This window comes from Stenella coeruleoalba (genome assembly GCF_951394435.1).
Source record: "Stenella coeruleoalba genome assembly, chromosome: 13".
Lineage (NCBI taxonomy): Eukaryota > Metazoa > Chordata > Mammalia > Artiodactyla > Delphinidae > Stenella > Stenella coeruleoalba.
The window spans coordinates 32,544,466-32,563,434 of NC_137159.1; the positions used below are offsets into that span (position 1 = coordinate 32,544,466).

The following is an 18,969-nucleotide window of genomic DNA, read 5'->3' on the forward strand; positions in this document are numbered from 1 at the left end:
TATTCATCTTTATTCATTGAATTCCATATTCTAGCATACTGCCTTGCATATAACAGAAAGACTGCTTTAGTGTAATGATTATTAGAATGGTCTTTGAAATAAAAGAATCAGATTTTGAATATCAGCTTTGCTATTTCCTAACCTTTGACCTTGAACAAGTTGATTTAAACTTTCAGACTCCCCTGGTCTGTAAACCAGGGATATTATCAACCAACTTTACAGGATTTTCTAAAAATTAAATGAAATAAGTATATCTTAGTACTGGGTATAGCTGATAAAAAAGGCTCAATAAATGACTGTGGGTGTTTTTTCAGTTGTTGTTGTTAATAGCATTATTAATGCCACCATATTACTACTATTTGCTTAGTGAGCGCTTGTTAAATGAATGATTAAATGAATGAAAAGGTGTTTCTGTGGGACTGATCAGAGACATGCTATAAATGGTACAACCTAAATGGCCGATCAGGAGCAAAAGATATAGGATTCTTTGATGCAGTAAACAAACACTAAGAAGCTCTGGGGACACAGTCTTACTTAAGAGATAGCTATGTACATAAGAGTTACACTCTTCACCTCTCCTGTTATTTTGGTCAGCCAAGCCAAGAATCTAGTGTACTCAAGACAAATGAAGATATTCTTAAAATATCACCTCCCTACCAGCTTTCAGGAATAAACAACCTATTTTTGGTAATGTTTCAAAGAGTTTATTGAACATCTAGATCTTTTGATATTCCTGATAACTTAAAATGTTTTCTTTCTGAATAACCTTGATTGCAGTCCTTACAGTTGGCAGAAAAGGTCTGACCTTTCTTAAAGGTTCACTTGTGATTATCAAACTTTATGGGTTGGTATAAACATAGGAAAACGTGTATACTACAGATTTTCCTCTGAAAAAAATTTCTCTTCTTGGAAAAAAAAAAGGGCAGTTATATTGATATTGTAAAAAATCAATAAAAAGAAACCTCAATTAAATAGAGTCAGGATACCAGAAGATGGAGCTCTCATGCCCTGTGATGAGAACAAAGCCCAACAGAAGGAAGACTCCTCTTCTTTCCTGGCAATGATTCAGCCAATAAAAAGCCATGGACTCTTAGTTTACTATAGTCCGCCAACCTCCTTTTCCTCTCTATAAAAGAGTTCTCCTTCCCTTGTAAAGCGAGAACTTGCAGCACATGGCTTGCCATGGTTATAGACCTCGAATTGCTGATCACAAATAAAACCATTTGTTTTAGGTCAACATTTTGGTGGCCTGTATGGGGATCAGAGAAGACCTCCAATAGCTCCAGGGCTGGTGAGCAAACAGGTGCAGTCCCCACAATTGAGTCCACTGTGCTCACTGATTTTTCTCGCAGACCCTGGAGTTCGCAGACCCATGTTTCTCCAGGATCTGAGCTCATATCCTCTTTGCATTTGAAGCTCTCCAGGCTTTATCTGGAATCTATTTTAAGGTTCTGTCTTCCAGGTTAAGGCCTTGTTCTGCATGAGGGTACTCATTTGGCACTTTGGTCCGACTTTGAGATCAGATTGTTTTAACTGAAGCTGGCTGAGAAGCCTCTAGCCTGGCTTCTCCAGGACCAAACTGTTTCCTTAGAACTGTCTGGTATTAGACCTGCGAGCTGTTTGAGTTGCGAGCTGTTTGAATTGAGCTGTTTAAGCTGTTTGAAAATTGTTCTTTTATTATAGAGAAAAACCTCTGAGAACTGGCACCCAGTTATCTAAATATTTTGAGGGCAACCCACCCCCACAACAGGTACTTCAGCTGATTTTGTGTTTAAAAACCACCGTCCTTCCTCATGGGCATTTCCAACTAAATGGACCAACCTGACCAAAGGCAATTTAGAATATCAATGGCCATTATGGGAAACTTTTGAAATGCCCAAATTAATTTTCTTAAAACCAAGCTGGATTACAATAGCTCAAAAACTTCCAGAACTGAATGGAATGACTATTTTGATTTGAAATTTTGAGGCTTCCCAATGTTATCAGAAATCTAAAATTGACGCTCTGCAAAATAAGATTTTAAGATTAACTGAGGCAAATGACTAAAGAAAAACAAAATAGCTTCTGAAGCTTCAGGCTCTTCTTCCTTAGCTTCTTCATCTCAGGTTCCACCTCAGGTGCCATCTTGTCTTTCTCCCTCAGCTCCTATGGTCAGACTCTGCCTCTGGCACAAACCTCCTCCTTCCTTTTATACTGTCTATACCTCCTCTGTACCCTCAGTGCCCCCATACTAATTTTCTTGCTAAACTTCCCCTTTTGTCTGAAACTCTCCCTACTCCCTCTTCCTTTGAAATTGCCACAACCTGTTGCTTTAAAATTAAGCCTTCTGAGGAGCCAGAGGCTAAACCCTTAATTTCTTATATTCCCTTGACTAAAGCTGAACTGTGAGCAATAGTCAAAGGTTTTCCCAAAGTAACAGAAGATCTTCATAGATTTGCTGAGGAATTTAATATAGTCATTCAAACTTGACAACCTGGTTTCTCTGACTTACATCACCTAGTTCATATATTTGTCACTGAAGGCCAGGCCCAGCATTGGATAAAAACTACTAATTGGGAAAATCTTGAAAGGTTTCTAGCATTACAAGTGGGAGACCAGCCCAGTAACTTATTATATGATCACACTTAAGCAATCATGAGGCGACTTCATCAGGTAATTCCTACGGCTTTTCCAAAGCCTGTTGATTGGAACAAAATTCAGGCTTGCACACAAAAATCTGATAATCCTGTTTATGACTATTACAATCAACTTCAGATTGTTTTAAAAGAAAATTCTGCTCTTCTTTCAGATGTGGATTCCACCTGGGTATCTGTTTAACTCTATGTTTATTACTGGGCTGAACTGGGTCCTTTCCTTTCTAGTAAAAAGGAGCAGGATAGAATGGAAAATGATGTCTACTCCAGATTTAGCTAACCTGGCAAACCAGCTCACTCCAACTCTAGGTGGGTAACCCTGCCCCCCCAAAAAAAAAGACTACTAAAATTCTTAATCTTCAAATACAGCAACTAAAAGACTCCTAAACAAAACCAAAACCCTCCTAGTTTCTGCTATTATTGTGAAGAGCCAGGACATTGGAAAGAGACTGTTAACAAGTGTAAGTACTTCAGGCCTTCAGCCCTCTAACCAGCCTTTCCAACATCTGCCCAATTCTCAATGACAGGACTCTGATAAACTACAGGGGCTCTTCCCTATCCTCCCTCTCAATCGACTTGGAGAAACATTTCTCCAGATTGGGGATGAATCTCTTCTAGTCTTAACTGACCCTGGAGCCATACTCTCAATGCTCAACCCCGCTACTATAAAGCAGTCCCTAAAACAGCTCAAATAGTGGGATTTCTAAAGAGCCTCAAGAGTTTCCTCTCCCTGAGCCTATTCCCTTGTTTAGGCCCTTTGAGAGACGCACACCCTTTTCTCCTTAGTTCCTCTGCCCCTATTCATTTATTAGGCTGAGACTTCTTAAAGAAGTATCATGCTGGAATTTCTTTCTCCCAAAAGGGGGAAATCATTCTAGAATTTAACAATAGTCATCAAAGTAACCAATCAGGTGAATTAAATGATCCTTTGACATCTTTTATTTGTTTTGCCTCTGATGGCACTAGAGCTAATTCTGGAAACACTGATCATTGTCCCTAGTGAATCAGCTGCCACCCTCCTTATGGGCAAAAACTCCAATAGATACTGGCAAAATTCACAGCGCACCTCCCATCAAGATTCAAATAGAGCCCTCAAAACCACTTCCAGAATTAATATTCCATAAGAAAAGAAGCCCTTAAAGGCATAAAGCCATAATAGAACATTACAAGGCTCAAGGTCTCCTTATCCCTTACACCAGCCTGGTAAGAAAACCTAACGGCTGAGGGTGGAGGTTCATCCAGAATCTCTGAGCAGTAAACAACATTGTTATCCCTTGACACCCCGTTGTTCCTAATCCCCGTACACTACTAACATCCATTCTTACTGGAAGTAAATTCTTTACTGTTACTGATTTATGTAGTTCATTCTTTAATATTCCAGTTGATGAAGCTGGCCAATACCTTTTTGCTCTCACTTGGGAAGAAAAACAATTCCCTTGGACAGTAATGTCCCAGGGTTTTGCTGAGGGTCCTTCTTATTTCTCACAAATCCCAAAGGCTGATCTGGATTATATAAAGTTCCCTAGAGGTTCTACTTTGTTGCAATATGTGGATGATTTGCTTCTTTGCTCTCCTTCTCAATCATCCTCACAGGAAGACAGTATTCACTTGCCAAAGTTTTTAGCCTGAAAGGGACATAAGGTTGTCAAAAAAAATTGCAGTTTGCCCAAACCCAGGTTCAATATTTAGGGCATCTGATATCAGAACAAAAGCTACATGTAGATCCAGATACACTTCATGATGTCCTAAGTTTTCCCAAACTCCAAACTAACCGCCAACTGCAAAGTTTTCTCAGGATAGTTGGTTACTGCCAAAATTGAATTCCAAATTTCTCTCTTATGGCCAAACCTCTGTATGCTTTATTAAACAATAACAACCATGACTCAAACTTATGGGAAGAACCAAACAATATAGCCTTTAAGGCCTTAAAGTTGAGTCTGATGAACCCGCCTGCCCTTGAGAATCCCAATTATCAAATTCCCTCTTTTCCTTTTTGTATATGAAAAGGAAGAGAATGTCCTTGGCGTACTCACCCAAAACCACGGGGTCCACCATCAACCCACACTGCATTATTGCCAATAACTGGACCCTGTGGCACAGGGATATCCTGCTTGCCTTAAAGCCATTATGGCCACTGCCCTTTGGGTTAAGGCCACCAAGAAAACTGTGGGATCCCCTCTAACTATTTTTGTACTTCATGCAATAGAAGCCCTCCTGAATTCTCATCACCCTCAATATTTCTCAGCCAGGGCCTCACCTCCTATGAAGGAAGTCCTTTTGTTAACTGCTCCTCGCATAACTCTTTTATGCTATAATAACCTTAACCCTGCTACTCTTCCCCCCTCTGTCACGAAAGAAGTCCCTCTTGACTGCTTAACACTGACTGATCACCTCCTGACTCCTCATGATGATTTACAGGAAAGATCTCTCAGTAACACTGACTTCTCATGGTTCACTGATGTTCTTATTTAAAAGGTAACAATGGCAAATATTATGTTGGGTATGCTTTGCAACTCCTTTTGATGTTGCTGAGGCAGCATCTTTACCAATGGTTACTTTGGCCCAACAGGCTGAATTATACACTCTCAAATGGGCTTGTACTTTAGCTAAGGGCAAAACTGCCAATATTTATACTGATGGTACACATTTTAAGAGTAGCTCATGATTTTGGAATACTGTGGAAGCAACGTGGCTTCCTTACTTCCAGCGGAAATAAAATTTTAAATGGCTCTTATGTTCAGGAATGCAATATTTTTATCTACCACTTTAGCTATTACTAATATTGCATGGCATTCTAAACTTTACTCTATGGAAGCTAAGGGAAATCACTTTGCTGACATTTCTGCAGGGAATTTCTGCCCTGAAAGGGGCTAACAGCATTCTGTTGGTCCAAAGGAACATTTCCCCAGATGATAACTTAGAAAAACTGGCTAAAGAAACCCAACAACTGGCTTCAGAAAAGGAAAAACAAGATCAGAAATTCAAAAATTAAACCAGAAAGCTCTGGTTTAGATTAACTAACAACCCAGTCCTACTGGAGACTCTAAAATCCCCATTCAGCACCCCTGTACATGCATTAAACCACTGGTCTACTGACAAAATGACAGCATTCATGAATCAGTATTGATGGGGAAACATTGACAAATCCACCAAAAGTATCTACCTCACTTGTCCCACTTGTCTGAAATACAACCCAAAGAAGTCTGTTTGTACTGCTCCTAAACAATTTAAACTGTCCAATGGACCACTCAAGTCTGACAACTTGCTCTGGCTCATGGATATAAATATTTTTTAGCAATGGTCTATGTGTTTTCACATACAGACAGGTCTTCCTTGCAGGCAGGCTACTGCTTCTTCTGTGGTTAAGGTCCTTTTAGAAAAGAGTATCCCTACCTGGGGAATTCCTCTCAAATTTCATGGTGATCAAGGAACACATTTTACTGATCAGGCACTTCAACAAGTCTGCTATTTAGCCAGTTTTACAACACTTTCACTGTGCTTTCCACTCTCAATTCTCGTTTAGGTGAATGCGCTAATGGCATTATTATGACTCAATTGGCAAAATTTGTAAAGGCCCTCCAGATACCTCGCCATTGGTCCTTCTAAATCTCAGATCCACCCCTTTTGGAACTCATAAAGCTCTCACCCTTTAAGACAGCCACAGGATGCTCAATGCACTTGGCTCTTGCTTCTTTTGACTCACAACTGATAAGAGGAGAGATACTCCAATATTGCAAAGGCCTAATTGCTTCTATTAAAAATAACCATGTTTTTGGTAGAGCAATCTTTTCATAGTGTACTTGTGGGAGATGATGACCTTAAACGTCACCTGGCAACCTGGATATTTCGTCTATTGGAAAGAAACACCTCCAGAAGAACTCTCTTCAACCTCACTGGAAAGGCCCCTATCAGGTACTGCAAACCAGCCCTTGTGCTGCCAAACTCCAAGGAGTGGACTCTTGGATTAATGTGACACACTCAAAACTGCACTGAACCCTGACTGGCCCTGCACATCATCTGATGACCTGAAGGTAAAGATTTCCCATAATTGAAGCCACATCTGATGAGACAGCTTTCCCAAGATATCCAGACCAGGCCTGTTGGAACCTTGTCTGCCAAACCTCTGATGATGACATAACACTTCAGATGCTCTCCAATCTCTATGATCTTTATAACATAGAGACTTTAGATTAAAAGTGCCTGAAAATTCTTCCTCCTACCTCTCCTTGATACTTGAATGTGACTTCAATAGGTTTCCAATCTGTACTTTCTCTCCAATGTGAGACACCACACCCAGCAAAGGCCCCTCCTGGCATTAAGGGACAAAAAGCCACTGAAACCAGAAAACCTGATTCTTGATCAGCAGTGCTTTCAGAGAAAGACCTTGATCAAAAGGGGTAAAATGTAAAATATTAACAAACAGAAACTTCAGTTAAATAGAGTTGGGAGACCAGAAGGCAGAGCTCTCACGCCCTGTGATGACAGCAGAGCACAACATGAAAAAGAAAGACTCCTCTTCCTTCCTGGCAAGGACTCAGCCAATGAAAAACCATGGACTCTGTTTACTATAGCCCTCCCAACTTCCTTTTCCCCTCTCTAAAAGCATTCTCCTTCCCTTGCTGTGCAGGAACTTGCACGTGGCTCATCCAAACTGCACTGATGACCTTATTAAGCCTTTATAGCCAATATATGAGTCAGAACACATTTTGTTTTCATTTATTAAACTTGACTCCATAAGTAAGCAAAGGAGTTGAGCCTATAGTGATTATACCCCACTTCTCTAGCTTGAGGAAAGGATCCAGTGAGAAGCAGGATCTCCCCTAATGGGAGAGGAGGCAAGAGTGAGGGGAGAACTGTAAAAGGTCTGACTCTCTGGGATAACTGCTGGAATTTCCATCAATCCAGTGCATGCTATTCTAAAACCAATCCTACTCCTATGGCTCTCAATGAGACTAAATAGATGGGGACCCACAAAGCTTAGCCATCGGTCTACAAGGATCATGAAAACTGTCATCTAAAGCCACCCTACTCCTGAAAGGAAGAATACCTGATCTTTTTGTCCTAGGGCCATCTCTCTCTCTCTTTTTTTTCCCCTTCTCTCTCTCTTCTTAAATTCATCCAATAAATAGGCCTCATTTTCTTAGAGTATCCAGTACCAAAGAATGCTTCAATGCCAAACAATTCTAGTGACTTAGCAAAAACTGAAAGAGGAAAGAAAAGATTTATAAATACTGCAAGTTAGCCCAGAAGTAATCCTGCAACAGGCTGTTAAGAACTGCCCATTTGTTGTTCCTCTCTTCACACTTATCAAGAAGAAGGTAGTTACAGGCAGTCTGAGAATGACCAATAGAATAGAAGAAACCAGATTTTCAAAATGGAGGTACCAAATTATGACCAAAGTCAAGTGGTCTCCACCTTTTTTTCAGTCTGAAAATGTCTAAATTAAAAGCTTTGTTTTCTACATTGCAAGTGCTATATTAAAGATTAGTTTCAGTAAGCCAAAAACAAACAAAAGAAAAACTGGGGCTAGTTTTTATCTTGATAAATTCAATATAAAAAGCATTTTTGGTTTTTCCTTGATATATACAGCATATAACTATTCCTAACTAGAACACCTGATGAAGAAAATAATCAAATTATGAATTTTTAAAAAATCACCTTGGATGAAATGATAGACTCTTCCTGGTCAGCATTTTTGCACTTTTTTCCTGTGTCTTGCTCTGCTGATATACTTTCTGTACTTCCTGATGAAATTAATCGCTTTCTTCCTTGCTGTGTGATGTTTACTTGGGTTTTGTCTTTGCAGATTCCTTCTTTTCCACTTTCTTGGATTACATTATTATCTTAATCACACACAAGTATATAAACACAAAGAAAAAGAAGAAAATTATCTCCTGTACCTTCAAATGTCAATAATCCATACCAAAAAAAAAAAAAGACAGAAGGAAAGAAAAAGGATAAAAGAGCAAGTAAATTTAAAGTTCTATTTATATTAAGGCCAATCTCCAATCTGAAAATGCATATTTGCAAATCTCGAAAAGTATTAAGCAGCACCATGGCCAAGAGCTCCAGCCCTGAAGTCATCCTGGCCAAGATGCTAATGTGGGCAGGCTCCATCCTCTAACTGTTTCACCTCACCTTTCTCAACTTTGGTTTCATCATCTAGAAAAAGGGAGTTATAATAATAACTGATGGAGTTATTAGGAGGAGTAAATGAGGTAAGATACATAAACTCTCAGAGTACCACATGTATGTTAGTTATCATATACATTTTTTTAAATTTTGGCATTGAATTTCTCTAACAGAAAATCTGACACATAACTATCCAATGAATTTTACATACACTTACTGAGCCTCTATCATCCACAGTGAGGAATACAACTTAAGTTACCTTAGATACAGATTAAGTACCTAAAATAACTGAAAAGGAAGAGCAACCTCTACAAACTTCACTGATAAAGAAAACAAGTCTCAACAACAATGGACACTGCATTGCCATAATACTTATTCAAGGTTCAATGTAGTGGGGAAACTTAAATCAGCATCATATTTTGTTAACAAATTCATGAATTGTCTAATCAGAAAAGAAAAAAGATCTGCTTATTTTAAGAGGAAAATCTTCATGGTTAGTTGTCTTTCTCCTCTACTTCATGAGGGCAGAGACTTTCTGTGCCTTGTTCATTGTCCCCCATTTTGTGTCTCTAGTATCTAGACCTATGCCTAACACAAAACTGATACTCAATGAATATGTTTGAGTAATTGAATTGTTAGCATACACAGAAATTGTCCAAAGATCCTTTGAGAGACTGGATACAGGTATGTAAGGCAACCTGTAGTCACTATTTTAATGTTCTAAAGCAAAGGTTAGCAAACTTCTGTAAAAAGCCAGAGAATAAATATTTTAAGCACTGTGAGCCATATAATATTTGTCACAACTACCCAACTCTGCCTTGTAGTGTGAAACCAGCCATAGACAATACATACATGGATGAGTATGGCTATGTTCCAATAAAACTTTCTTTACAGAAACAGGCAGTGGGCTGAATTTGGCTCATGGGCTGTAGTTTGCTCAGAGCTGTTCTAAAGGATATTCAAATGCCCTGAAATGACACACCCTCATTAAACTCAGAAAAGAAATACTAATAGAATACTGTCCATATTATTGAACAGGAAAATCACTGAACCAATATAAAAGTAATGTATTTATCAAAGGAAACTTATGAAAAAACTATCTAATAACTAAACTCAGCCTCAATTGTTTAAATCTTTGTTTTGAATCTAAATTAGGGAACATTTCACATCATTTTAGAAACTGGCAGAAATAGGACTAAATAAAACTGACTATACAGTTTGGTGAAGCAAATGACCAAATATTACAACAGTTATGAATTAGTGAAACCAAGGGAAATAATCAACTATGATACTGTTTACTATGCTAGGAACTAAAAAACTGTATATTAAATAAGGCACAGCTTTTCCACAAATGACAGTTCACCACATTCCAAGTGTCACAGATGTATATAAAATTCTAAAATTAAATATATATATATTTAAAATATCCAATTCTTTAAAATTCCAAATGATATACTACAAATATCCCTTCTAGAGACCAGAGCTCTTTTTTTTTTTTTTGCATAGGAAGAAGTCATTTTGATACTGTTAAAATGTTCTTCACAAAGTGTACATAAAATATGTAAGTTAATTGGCTCGTAACAATCTTTATATCTGGCATATAAAATATTTTTCTAAATCCAGGATAAGTATACTTAAATGATAGAAATATAAAAGAAATTAGCTATTAGAGCAAATCAGTTTATTTTAAACAATTACTAACTGCATTTACTTACATGATCAGTTACACTAATACTATATGAATACTAGATCAACTATATGCATATGTCATTAAAATCACAACCATCCAATTTTATCCTCCAAAGAAACCACTCCTAACAGTTATAGTAACAATTTGATGCATATCCTTCTCAACTTTTTCATAAGTATAAGCAAATATATTTACAAATACATAAATATATACAGGGCTAAAAGTATACATGCTATTATTTCTCTGGGATAAATACCTAGAATTGGAATTTCTGGACCAAAATGTTTTATACATTTAAAGATCTAAGAGATATTGGCAAATATCTCTATTTAATGTCTCTAAATAACTTTAAAAGGCTATACCAACTTATACTTCCACCAACCATGTTTGCTGATACCCATTGTGGTCAGTACTGAATATTATCAATTGCTTAGATTTTGATGAGCTTAATAAACAGAAACTGGTATCTGGTTGTTTTAATTTACATTTCCCTATCTGATAGTAGTCATATATTTATTGGCTGTTTGTATTTATTCTTCTGTAGTACAGCATATAAAATGCCCCAAATTTCTACCAAGTTCTTTCTTTTGTGTTACTAAGTAGACAATCATTAAAAACCTTCTATCTATTTTATAACTGTGACAGATAATATCTCCCAGTATATTGTTTGTCAGTCTGCTATTTGCCTCTGACTTCGTTTACAGTGTCTTTTGCATTAAAATTTTTTTTTACCTTTAATCTAAATAGATCTGCCAAATTTTCCCTTATGGTTCTAGGCTCCCCATCATCTTAAGAAAGTCTCCCAGAAGTAATAAAAAATATTTCCCCATATTTTCTTCAAATGCCTTAATAGTTTCAATTTTTACATTGGTTATTAATTCAATAGAAGTTTATTTATGAATATGGCATGAGCAGTGAGTGCTCTATTATTATTTCTTCCAAATGGAAAGCTGATTCTCCCAACATCATATTTAATAATGATGCATCCTTTCCCCATCAATTTAACTGATAATTTCTTATATATTAAATGTGTGTTATTCTAATCTGCTTCGGGGTGTTTCATTCTTTTTTACTGGTCTAACTTACCTATTCCTATGCCAGAACTATCAACTACTAAAAGTAGGCACCAGCCTAGATTGTGAAAAAGGAAAGTTCTATAAAGAAATGAATATTTCTGTCATTCAGACTGTCCTTGAGCATATATAAAAAATCTCCTAATGCACTTTATACAATGCTGACATAGCTCTAATGTCAAAATCTGACATGGATGGCACAAATGGAGAAAAATACTAACCACACTTATGAATATAGATACAAACCTCCTAAACTAAATATCAGCAAATCTAGCACAGCATGAAAATAATAAGTCACCACAATAAAATTAACTTATTCCAGGAACACAAGCATGGTACAACATTAGGAAATCTACCAACATCATTAATTACATTATCATATGAAAATGCAGGACTGTTTCTATAACAAAATTTCTTTTCAAAGAATTCAACAGTTATTCCTGAAGGAATCAGTCAATCACCCTAAACATGATGAGTATCAGAATCAAATACCAATCATATTAAGTGCTGAAACACTAACAGAATTACTGTTAAAATCAGGAATACAGATGCCAATTTTATCCATTTTTGTTTAAAATTTATAGGATCTAACTTATGAAATAAATGTTTTTAAAAGCAGTAAATAGATCAGAAGAGCCAAAATTATCATAATTCTGTAGATATGACTATACAGCTAGAAAATCCAAGAGGCTAAAAAATGATTAGAATTAGATCATTTAACAAGGATGAAGTAAATGTTTATAAAGAATAAGAAGAGCTTTAAGTAAACTGAACCATAATCAAATTAAACAATGTCAGTTAAATATTTATAATGTGTATTGAGTTGTCAAACAGAAAATATTCAGAGTACAAAATTAAGTGTAAACTAAATGGTTTGGGGACTACTTACTACTTCAACCTTTATCAGCATGTGCCATTTTTCATAACTCCATGTTGGAGGATTAGAAGATGGGGAAAGAAGAATACTAAAGGGTTGCATGATAACCAGTGAAAATATAAAAGCTGCCTTTTCAATCTAGCAAGAGTGTCATACCCTAGGAGTTCTAACTTGTCCTGGGGTCTAGAAGGTTGAGGAAGCAAATGGAAGCAAAGAGAGGGGAGGCTCTAATACCCTTTGCCCAAATATTTATATTCACTTACCAATCACTAAGGGACATGGAAAAATTTTAGCCCAGGCCTGAGAAGCTCATGATAACATCTAAGGGCTAGTAGCTGGGGACCCAGAAAAGTAAATAAATTAGAAGTATACTGGTTGAAAGACAGAAAGGATAGCCTGATCACAGCAAACATTCACGTACATATAAGAATTAAACTAACAGTTAAACTGAGAAAAGATCTAGGAAAGAATGCAAGGGCATATTAATAAAATAAAAAGCAAAACCCAAACCAAACCAAACCCCCAAAGCATACAGAGGGTAAATTCAGGTGGCCATCCAGGTATAGTGGTATGGTTCAGAGCATGGGCTTCAGAGCCAGACAGAACTAGGTCTCAATTATAGCTCTGGCATTTATTATGATCTTAAATAAGTTAGTTAACATCAGTTAACATTATTATTTGTCCTGTAATTAATGTCACAGATGGTTCCAAAATATCAAGACGGTTTCAGATAGTCTCAATAAAGATCAATGAACACAACAGAGTACTAAAGCTGCAAAAGACGTAAGAAAGTATCCTACATCTAAATGAGCCTAAAATGCATCTTGGAAATTGATTTTTCAAAATCATTAGCATCGGTCTATTGACCTGGATGATATATTACTTAAACAAACAGAACAATAACAATAATAAAAACTACACAGCAGAAAAAGTCAAATTATTCCAACCTTTAATTAGCTGGATTCAAGTACGAAACTGTCCTTTACTTCTAGATCTTTCTGTCTTTAAAGGAGTTAAGTAACCTAACTTCGCTTTTTTAAGTATTCCCCCAAAGTCTGAATTTTTAAGACATGCCTGAATGCAAAGACTTTTTTATCTTATTTTGAAGCGTTAGCATTTTAAGTATATTATGTACTATATAATATTCCTGTCCAAATCAATGTCAAATTACTCTCATTTGTATTTTCAAGGTGAGGTGCCAAAAAAAGTGCTTCTTATTTTATATGGTGCATTTATCAAGTGAAAATTAATGGATATTTGCTTCAAATTTATAATTTGAAGCAAATATATTTTAGACGATTATAAGTCATGTAATAATGGTAGTACAGAAGCAGATAGAGTACAAAATAACTCTGAAAGAAAAGAACTTGTTTGCAAGGAGGCAGTTCACATTGGTCCAAGTTTTGGTCAAATAATATTCTTTCTATATTAGAGAAAAGGTTCTACTGAGGGAAAGTGCTGCCCCCTCTCCACTACCATCCCCCATTCCCGTCCTGCAAACTGAGAAGAACCACACTTAATGAGAAATGTTACTGATAAAAATATATTATACATGTAATGATGGGGGGTGGGGGATTGAAAACCACTGTCCTGGAATAAAACACTTAGCAGGAAATCTTATGATTTAAATACGAAAATTCTCTAGATTAAATCACATCTCCCTCACCACATGATATATAAGCTATTTTTGCCACAAGACCACTCTGATCCTACTACAATCTAAATTAGCATTAAATAAGGAATATTCTGTACACAACATATTTGATCAAAAACTTTAGAAGACTTCTATGACCACTATGCTGAACATGAGAAATAGTAAGAGTCGGAACATTCAACTAACATATATTGTGCTGTTAATTGTACTGTCAATTGTGCTGTTAATTTATAAAAGACAATGTTCAAGGTAAAAAGGCAAATTGACTGAACTGATCATCCCAAACAAAACCATTACAAATTTTAGACAAAGTATTTTTTTAAAAAAACAACTATTTGAAGGCACTAGAGAGTAACCAAAAAGGCAGAAATGACGAGTCTGACCTTGAAAAATTAACTACAGTCTGCGAGGTTTATCAATTTATGGCTTTTTCCCTGAGGGCATCTCCCAATTCGCAGGTGACAGAAAGCTGCAGCCTTACTGGCTTAAGTGCTGGCTGAGTTTGAGGCTAACAGAGTAGGCAGAAAGTTAAAGACAAAATTCCAGAAGGAAGAAAGGCTTAGAGAGCCAAGAACCAAAATCTACATTTAAAACTGACCCAAATCCCTGGCTGTTGCTAAACTACATGCGCAGAGACTGCAGCTGCTGTCCACACGGAGGAAACAGAGTTTAGGGCCTGAATTAAATGCCCATTAAGAAAACAGGAAGTAAATTTCCTATTAGGCCCAGTTAATTGCCTATTAAAATAAAAATATTTATTCAGAGGGATATAAAATCAAAGTCTCTATACTCTATCATTCATAACATCCAATAGCATAAACAAGAAAATGTGACCCATATAAAGGAAAATAAGCAGCCAATTGAAACTAAACCTGAGATGATGAAAAGCTGCAAATAAAATGCAGACTGAATAATACAATGTAGCAAACATTTTAACAATCTTGAATCAATGGGAATACCCAGCAGATGACACAAATCATTGTGGTATCTGCTATAACAGTGAACTATGCTAGGACACTGCTCTCATCTTTGACTCCTTCAGCACGTACCATTGGGTGCCCGTAGTTTTTTGTTTAATTAAATAATTAAATTAATTTTAAACACGCTTACTGTGCTTGTCTTTTACCTTAGACATGACCCCAACAGGTCTGTTTGAAAACCTACTTTAATAAGTCGTCTGTATTGCTTTCAGTATTAAAATGAATAGTATTTTTCTACATATGTAAATAGCACATATTGTAATGGGTGAAACCTAGAGTTGACCAGGAAACAATTTTTCGAAATTTTTTTTTCCACTGTAGTATAAAGGGAGTGCTTTAGCAACATATATCATGATCCTTTAATATTTACACTTTTTGATAAACTAATTTCCTTTCTACAATTTATACCATAGTAATAATAAGAGTAGACTTCTAAGATATTCACAGTTTTTAATTGCACTTATTAATGAAGCTGCAATTTGGGACAGTGAATAAATATTCAATAATAAGATAATTCTTAAATGATGATGTATTAAGACCATGTATTACTGTGGTTGGCAGAATTCTAAAATGAACCCTCCCCAAGATTTCCTGCCCTAATCCCCAGGACTGTGAATAAGATGAGATATCATGCCCATGATTATGTTAGGTTATATGGCAAAATAAATGTTGCACCTATTTTTAAGGTTACAAATCAGTTTATCTTGGGTTAATTAAATGGGAGATTATGTACATGGGCATGATCTAGTCAACAAATCCTTTAGAGCAGAGAGTTTTCTCAGCTAGCCAACGAGGGGAAATTAAAGAGACGCAAAGCTGGAGAAAGGTCTGTTGTGTTATGCTGGCCTTGAAAATGAAATGCAAGAACAGAAAAATGCCCTTTAGGAGCAGAGTGAGCTCCAGCCAACAGTCAGCAGGAAACCAAGTCCTTTAGTCCTCCAACTGCAAGGAAGCAAATTCTCCACAACTGGAATAATCTTCTAAGGGGATTCTCCCATGACACCCAGGTCAGAACCCAGCCTGACAGACACTTGGATTTCTCTTGTGAAAATCTCAACAAACAACTCAGTTGAATCTGCCAGACTTCTCATCTTTAAAACTGTGAGCTAGGGCTTCCCTGGTGGCGCAGTGGTTGAGAGTCCGCCTGCCGATGCAGGGGACACGGGTTCATGCCCCAGTCCAGGAAGATCCCACATGCCGCGGAGCGGCTGGGCCTGTGAGCCATGGCCACCAAGCCTGCGCGTCCGGAGCCTGTGCTCCACAACGGGAGAGGCCACAACAGGGAGAGGCCCGCGTACCGCAAAACAAAACAAAACAAAACAAAACAAACTGTGAGCTAGGGCTTCCCTGGTGGTGCAGTGGTTAAGAATCCGCCTGCCAATGCAGGGGACACGGGTTCGAGCCTTGGTCCGGGAAGATCCCACATGATACCGAGCACCTAAGCCAGTGTGCCACAACTACTGAGCCTGAGCTCTAGAGCCCACAAGCCACAACTACTGAAGCCCGCATGCCTAGAGCCCATACTCTGCAACAAGAGAAGCCATCGCAGTGAGAAGCCCGCGCACCGCAACGAAGACCCAATGCAGCCATAAATAAATAAATAAATAAACAAACAAACAAATTCATTTAAAAAAACCCTGCGAGCTAATAAATGGGTACTGTTTTAAGCCACTAAAAAATAATCATAATCATAATAATTAGCAGAATGGTGTTTGATAAATGGCATAAAATAATAGTTTATGTTTAAAATTAGACTTCATGAACACATCTAAAGAAATGTTAGGCTAAGTTATACACTTACATAACTGCTATTGTGTCTTCATTTGTTCAGAAAAACTTTCAAATTCTGTTAAATATTTTCCTGAAACAAAACCTACCTCCACTGATGACTGGTACTGAAAGGTTCTGATCACTTAGATTTTCTGTTAACATCCACGCTGGAAGGATTCTTTTCCTCTGGGAAGGGTTTGGCTGTTGCTTACTCAAGTCTCTACTTTCATCTAGGAAAGACTAAAAAGGCACTTATATATGAATTGCTAAAAATAATCCTGCATCCTTAATAAAACCATAAAAATTATTTACTTTGCAGAAAACTACCATTAAAAAAATCCATCTGGGCTTCCCTGGTGGCACAGTGGTTGAGAGTCCGCCTGCCGATGCAGGAGACACGGGTTCCTTCCCCCGTCCAGGAAGATCCCACATGCCACCGAGCAGCTGGGCCCGTGAGCCATGGCCGCTGAGCCTGCATGTCCGGAGCCTATGCTCCGCAACGGGAGAGGCCACAACAGTGAGAGGCCCGCGTACCACAAACAAAAAAAAAATCCATATGCAACTGTGGACTGAGTTGCTCAAAGTTCTCAAGGAAAGAAATTCAATATCTCTGTTAGTTGAAGTGTTGGTCTAGTGTGATATTCTCTAGAGCTTAACTTAAAAACAGCAAAAGCAGATCAATGCTAGAAATTTTGTCATGATATGTCTAATACCAGTTGTCTTTTCTTTCCTTAAGGAACATGTTATAAATGGATGAGCTCTTAAATTTCTTACCACACTATTTGCAGCGGTCTGGGTCTTTCCTATTTCTGTGCTTCTTTCCATCTGTGGGGCATCAGGTGTCTCATCAGGCAAATCAATCGAGGAAGATTTTGGCGCTTCATTCAATATATCATCTTCATCATGTATTTGACTGTTTCTATGAAATACAATTGAAATTCATTTATTAATCACTTAAATTTAAAACATTTCTATTGCCTACCATGCCATTATGTGATTCGCCCAAGTACATCTAACTAATGGGTTATGCTACTTTTCTCAGACTTAGGAAGACAAAAAAGCAGATTATAGTATGCTAGAATAAAATATATAGACTAGAATATGTTCCTCATCTTCTGCCCACTCTATCACCATAAAATACATTAATCTTTCCAAAACATGGGCCTAGAAACCACAGCTATTTATAAGATGGGCAATGGCCATCTCTATGAAGGCTTAAGAGTTATTTACTTACTATATAGTATTTGTTCAGATTGTCCATAAAAGTTAAGATCTCCTCCAAGTATCCAAAAAGAAAATGCAAACTGTAAGAACATCAGCTAAGCTAGTTAGGCTCTTGAAGAAAAAAGAAATAAAATCCTGAGGTCAGGTTCACACACAGCTGCTACTGGGGTCCTGGCCAGTGCAGCCACTTGTGAAATCTCCCCAAACTTGTAGTCCGACACAGGAGCATCCACAATCACATGTGGAACATACTAGCAGAACCAATTACCTCCTACTTGCTGCAAAGTGTGGTAAGATCATCCAAAGTTCTGGATCATTATTCTTTATGTATGCATAGAGATGATCCAACAGACTTATCTTTTTTTTGTTTTTTCTTTTTTTTGTTTTTTTTGCGGTACGCAGGTCTCTCACTGCTGTGGCCTCCCCCGCCGCGGAGCACAGGCTCCGGACGCGCAGGCTCAGCGGCCATGGCTCACGGGGCCCAGCCGCTCCGCAGCACGCGGGATCCCCCCAGGCCGGGGCATGAACCTGCATCCCCTGCGCCAGCAGGTGGACTCTCAACCACTGCGCCACCAGGGAAGCCCCAGACTTTTCTTTTCGAAAATTTGAAAATATAGATGGAAATACCACTCAGAAATAAAAAGGAAAAAAGTATGATATGTACATTAACTTGGATGAATCTCAAAGGCGGTTTGCTAAGTGAAAGAAGCCAGACACAAAAAGTACATATCGTATGAATCCATGCATATGTCATTCTGAAGAGGTAAAGCTACAAGGACAGAAATCAGATCAGAAGTCGCCAGAAACAGTGGGTGGCGGAGGGGAATGACCACAAGGAGGCAAGAGGGAATTTTCTGGGGAAATGAAAATGTTCTATATCTCACTGTGGTGGTACTTACATGACTACACAAATTTGTCAAAGTGCATTGAATTATA

At 37.6% G+C, this 18,969-nt stretch overlaps 1 protein-coding gene across 3 annotated transcripts in view; it reads right to left on the bottom strand.

The window, feature by feature from the left end:
- APLF (aprataxin and PNKP like factor) overlaps nucleotides 1–18,969 on the bottom strand; it is an 85,241-nt gene that overhangs the window by 32,129 nt on the left and 34,143 nt on the right. For all 3 annotated transcript variants that reach the window (XR_013831000.1, XR_013831001.1, XM_079940604.1), the window contains exons 4-6: nucleotides 17,584–17,728; nucleotides 16,917–17,049; nucleotides 8,292–8,476 (exon numbers count right to left, since the gene is read on the bottom strand). Coding sequence is in view for 1 of the 3 variants with exons in the window: in XM_079940604.1 (XP_079796730.1) it covers nucleotides 8,292–8,476; nucleotides 16,917–17,049; nucleotides 17,584–17,728 (463 nt within the window). In the remaining 2 variants the exon portion in view is untranslated. The remainder of the gene's footprint in view (nucleotides 1–8,291; nucleotides 8,477–16,916; nucleotides 17,050–17,583; nucleotides 17,729–18,969) is intronic.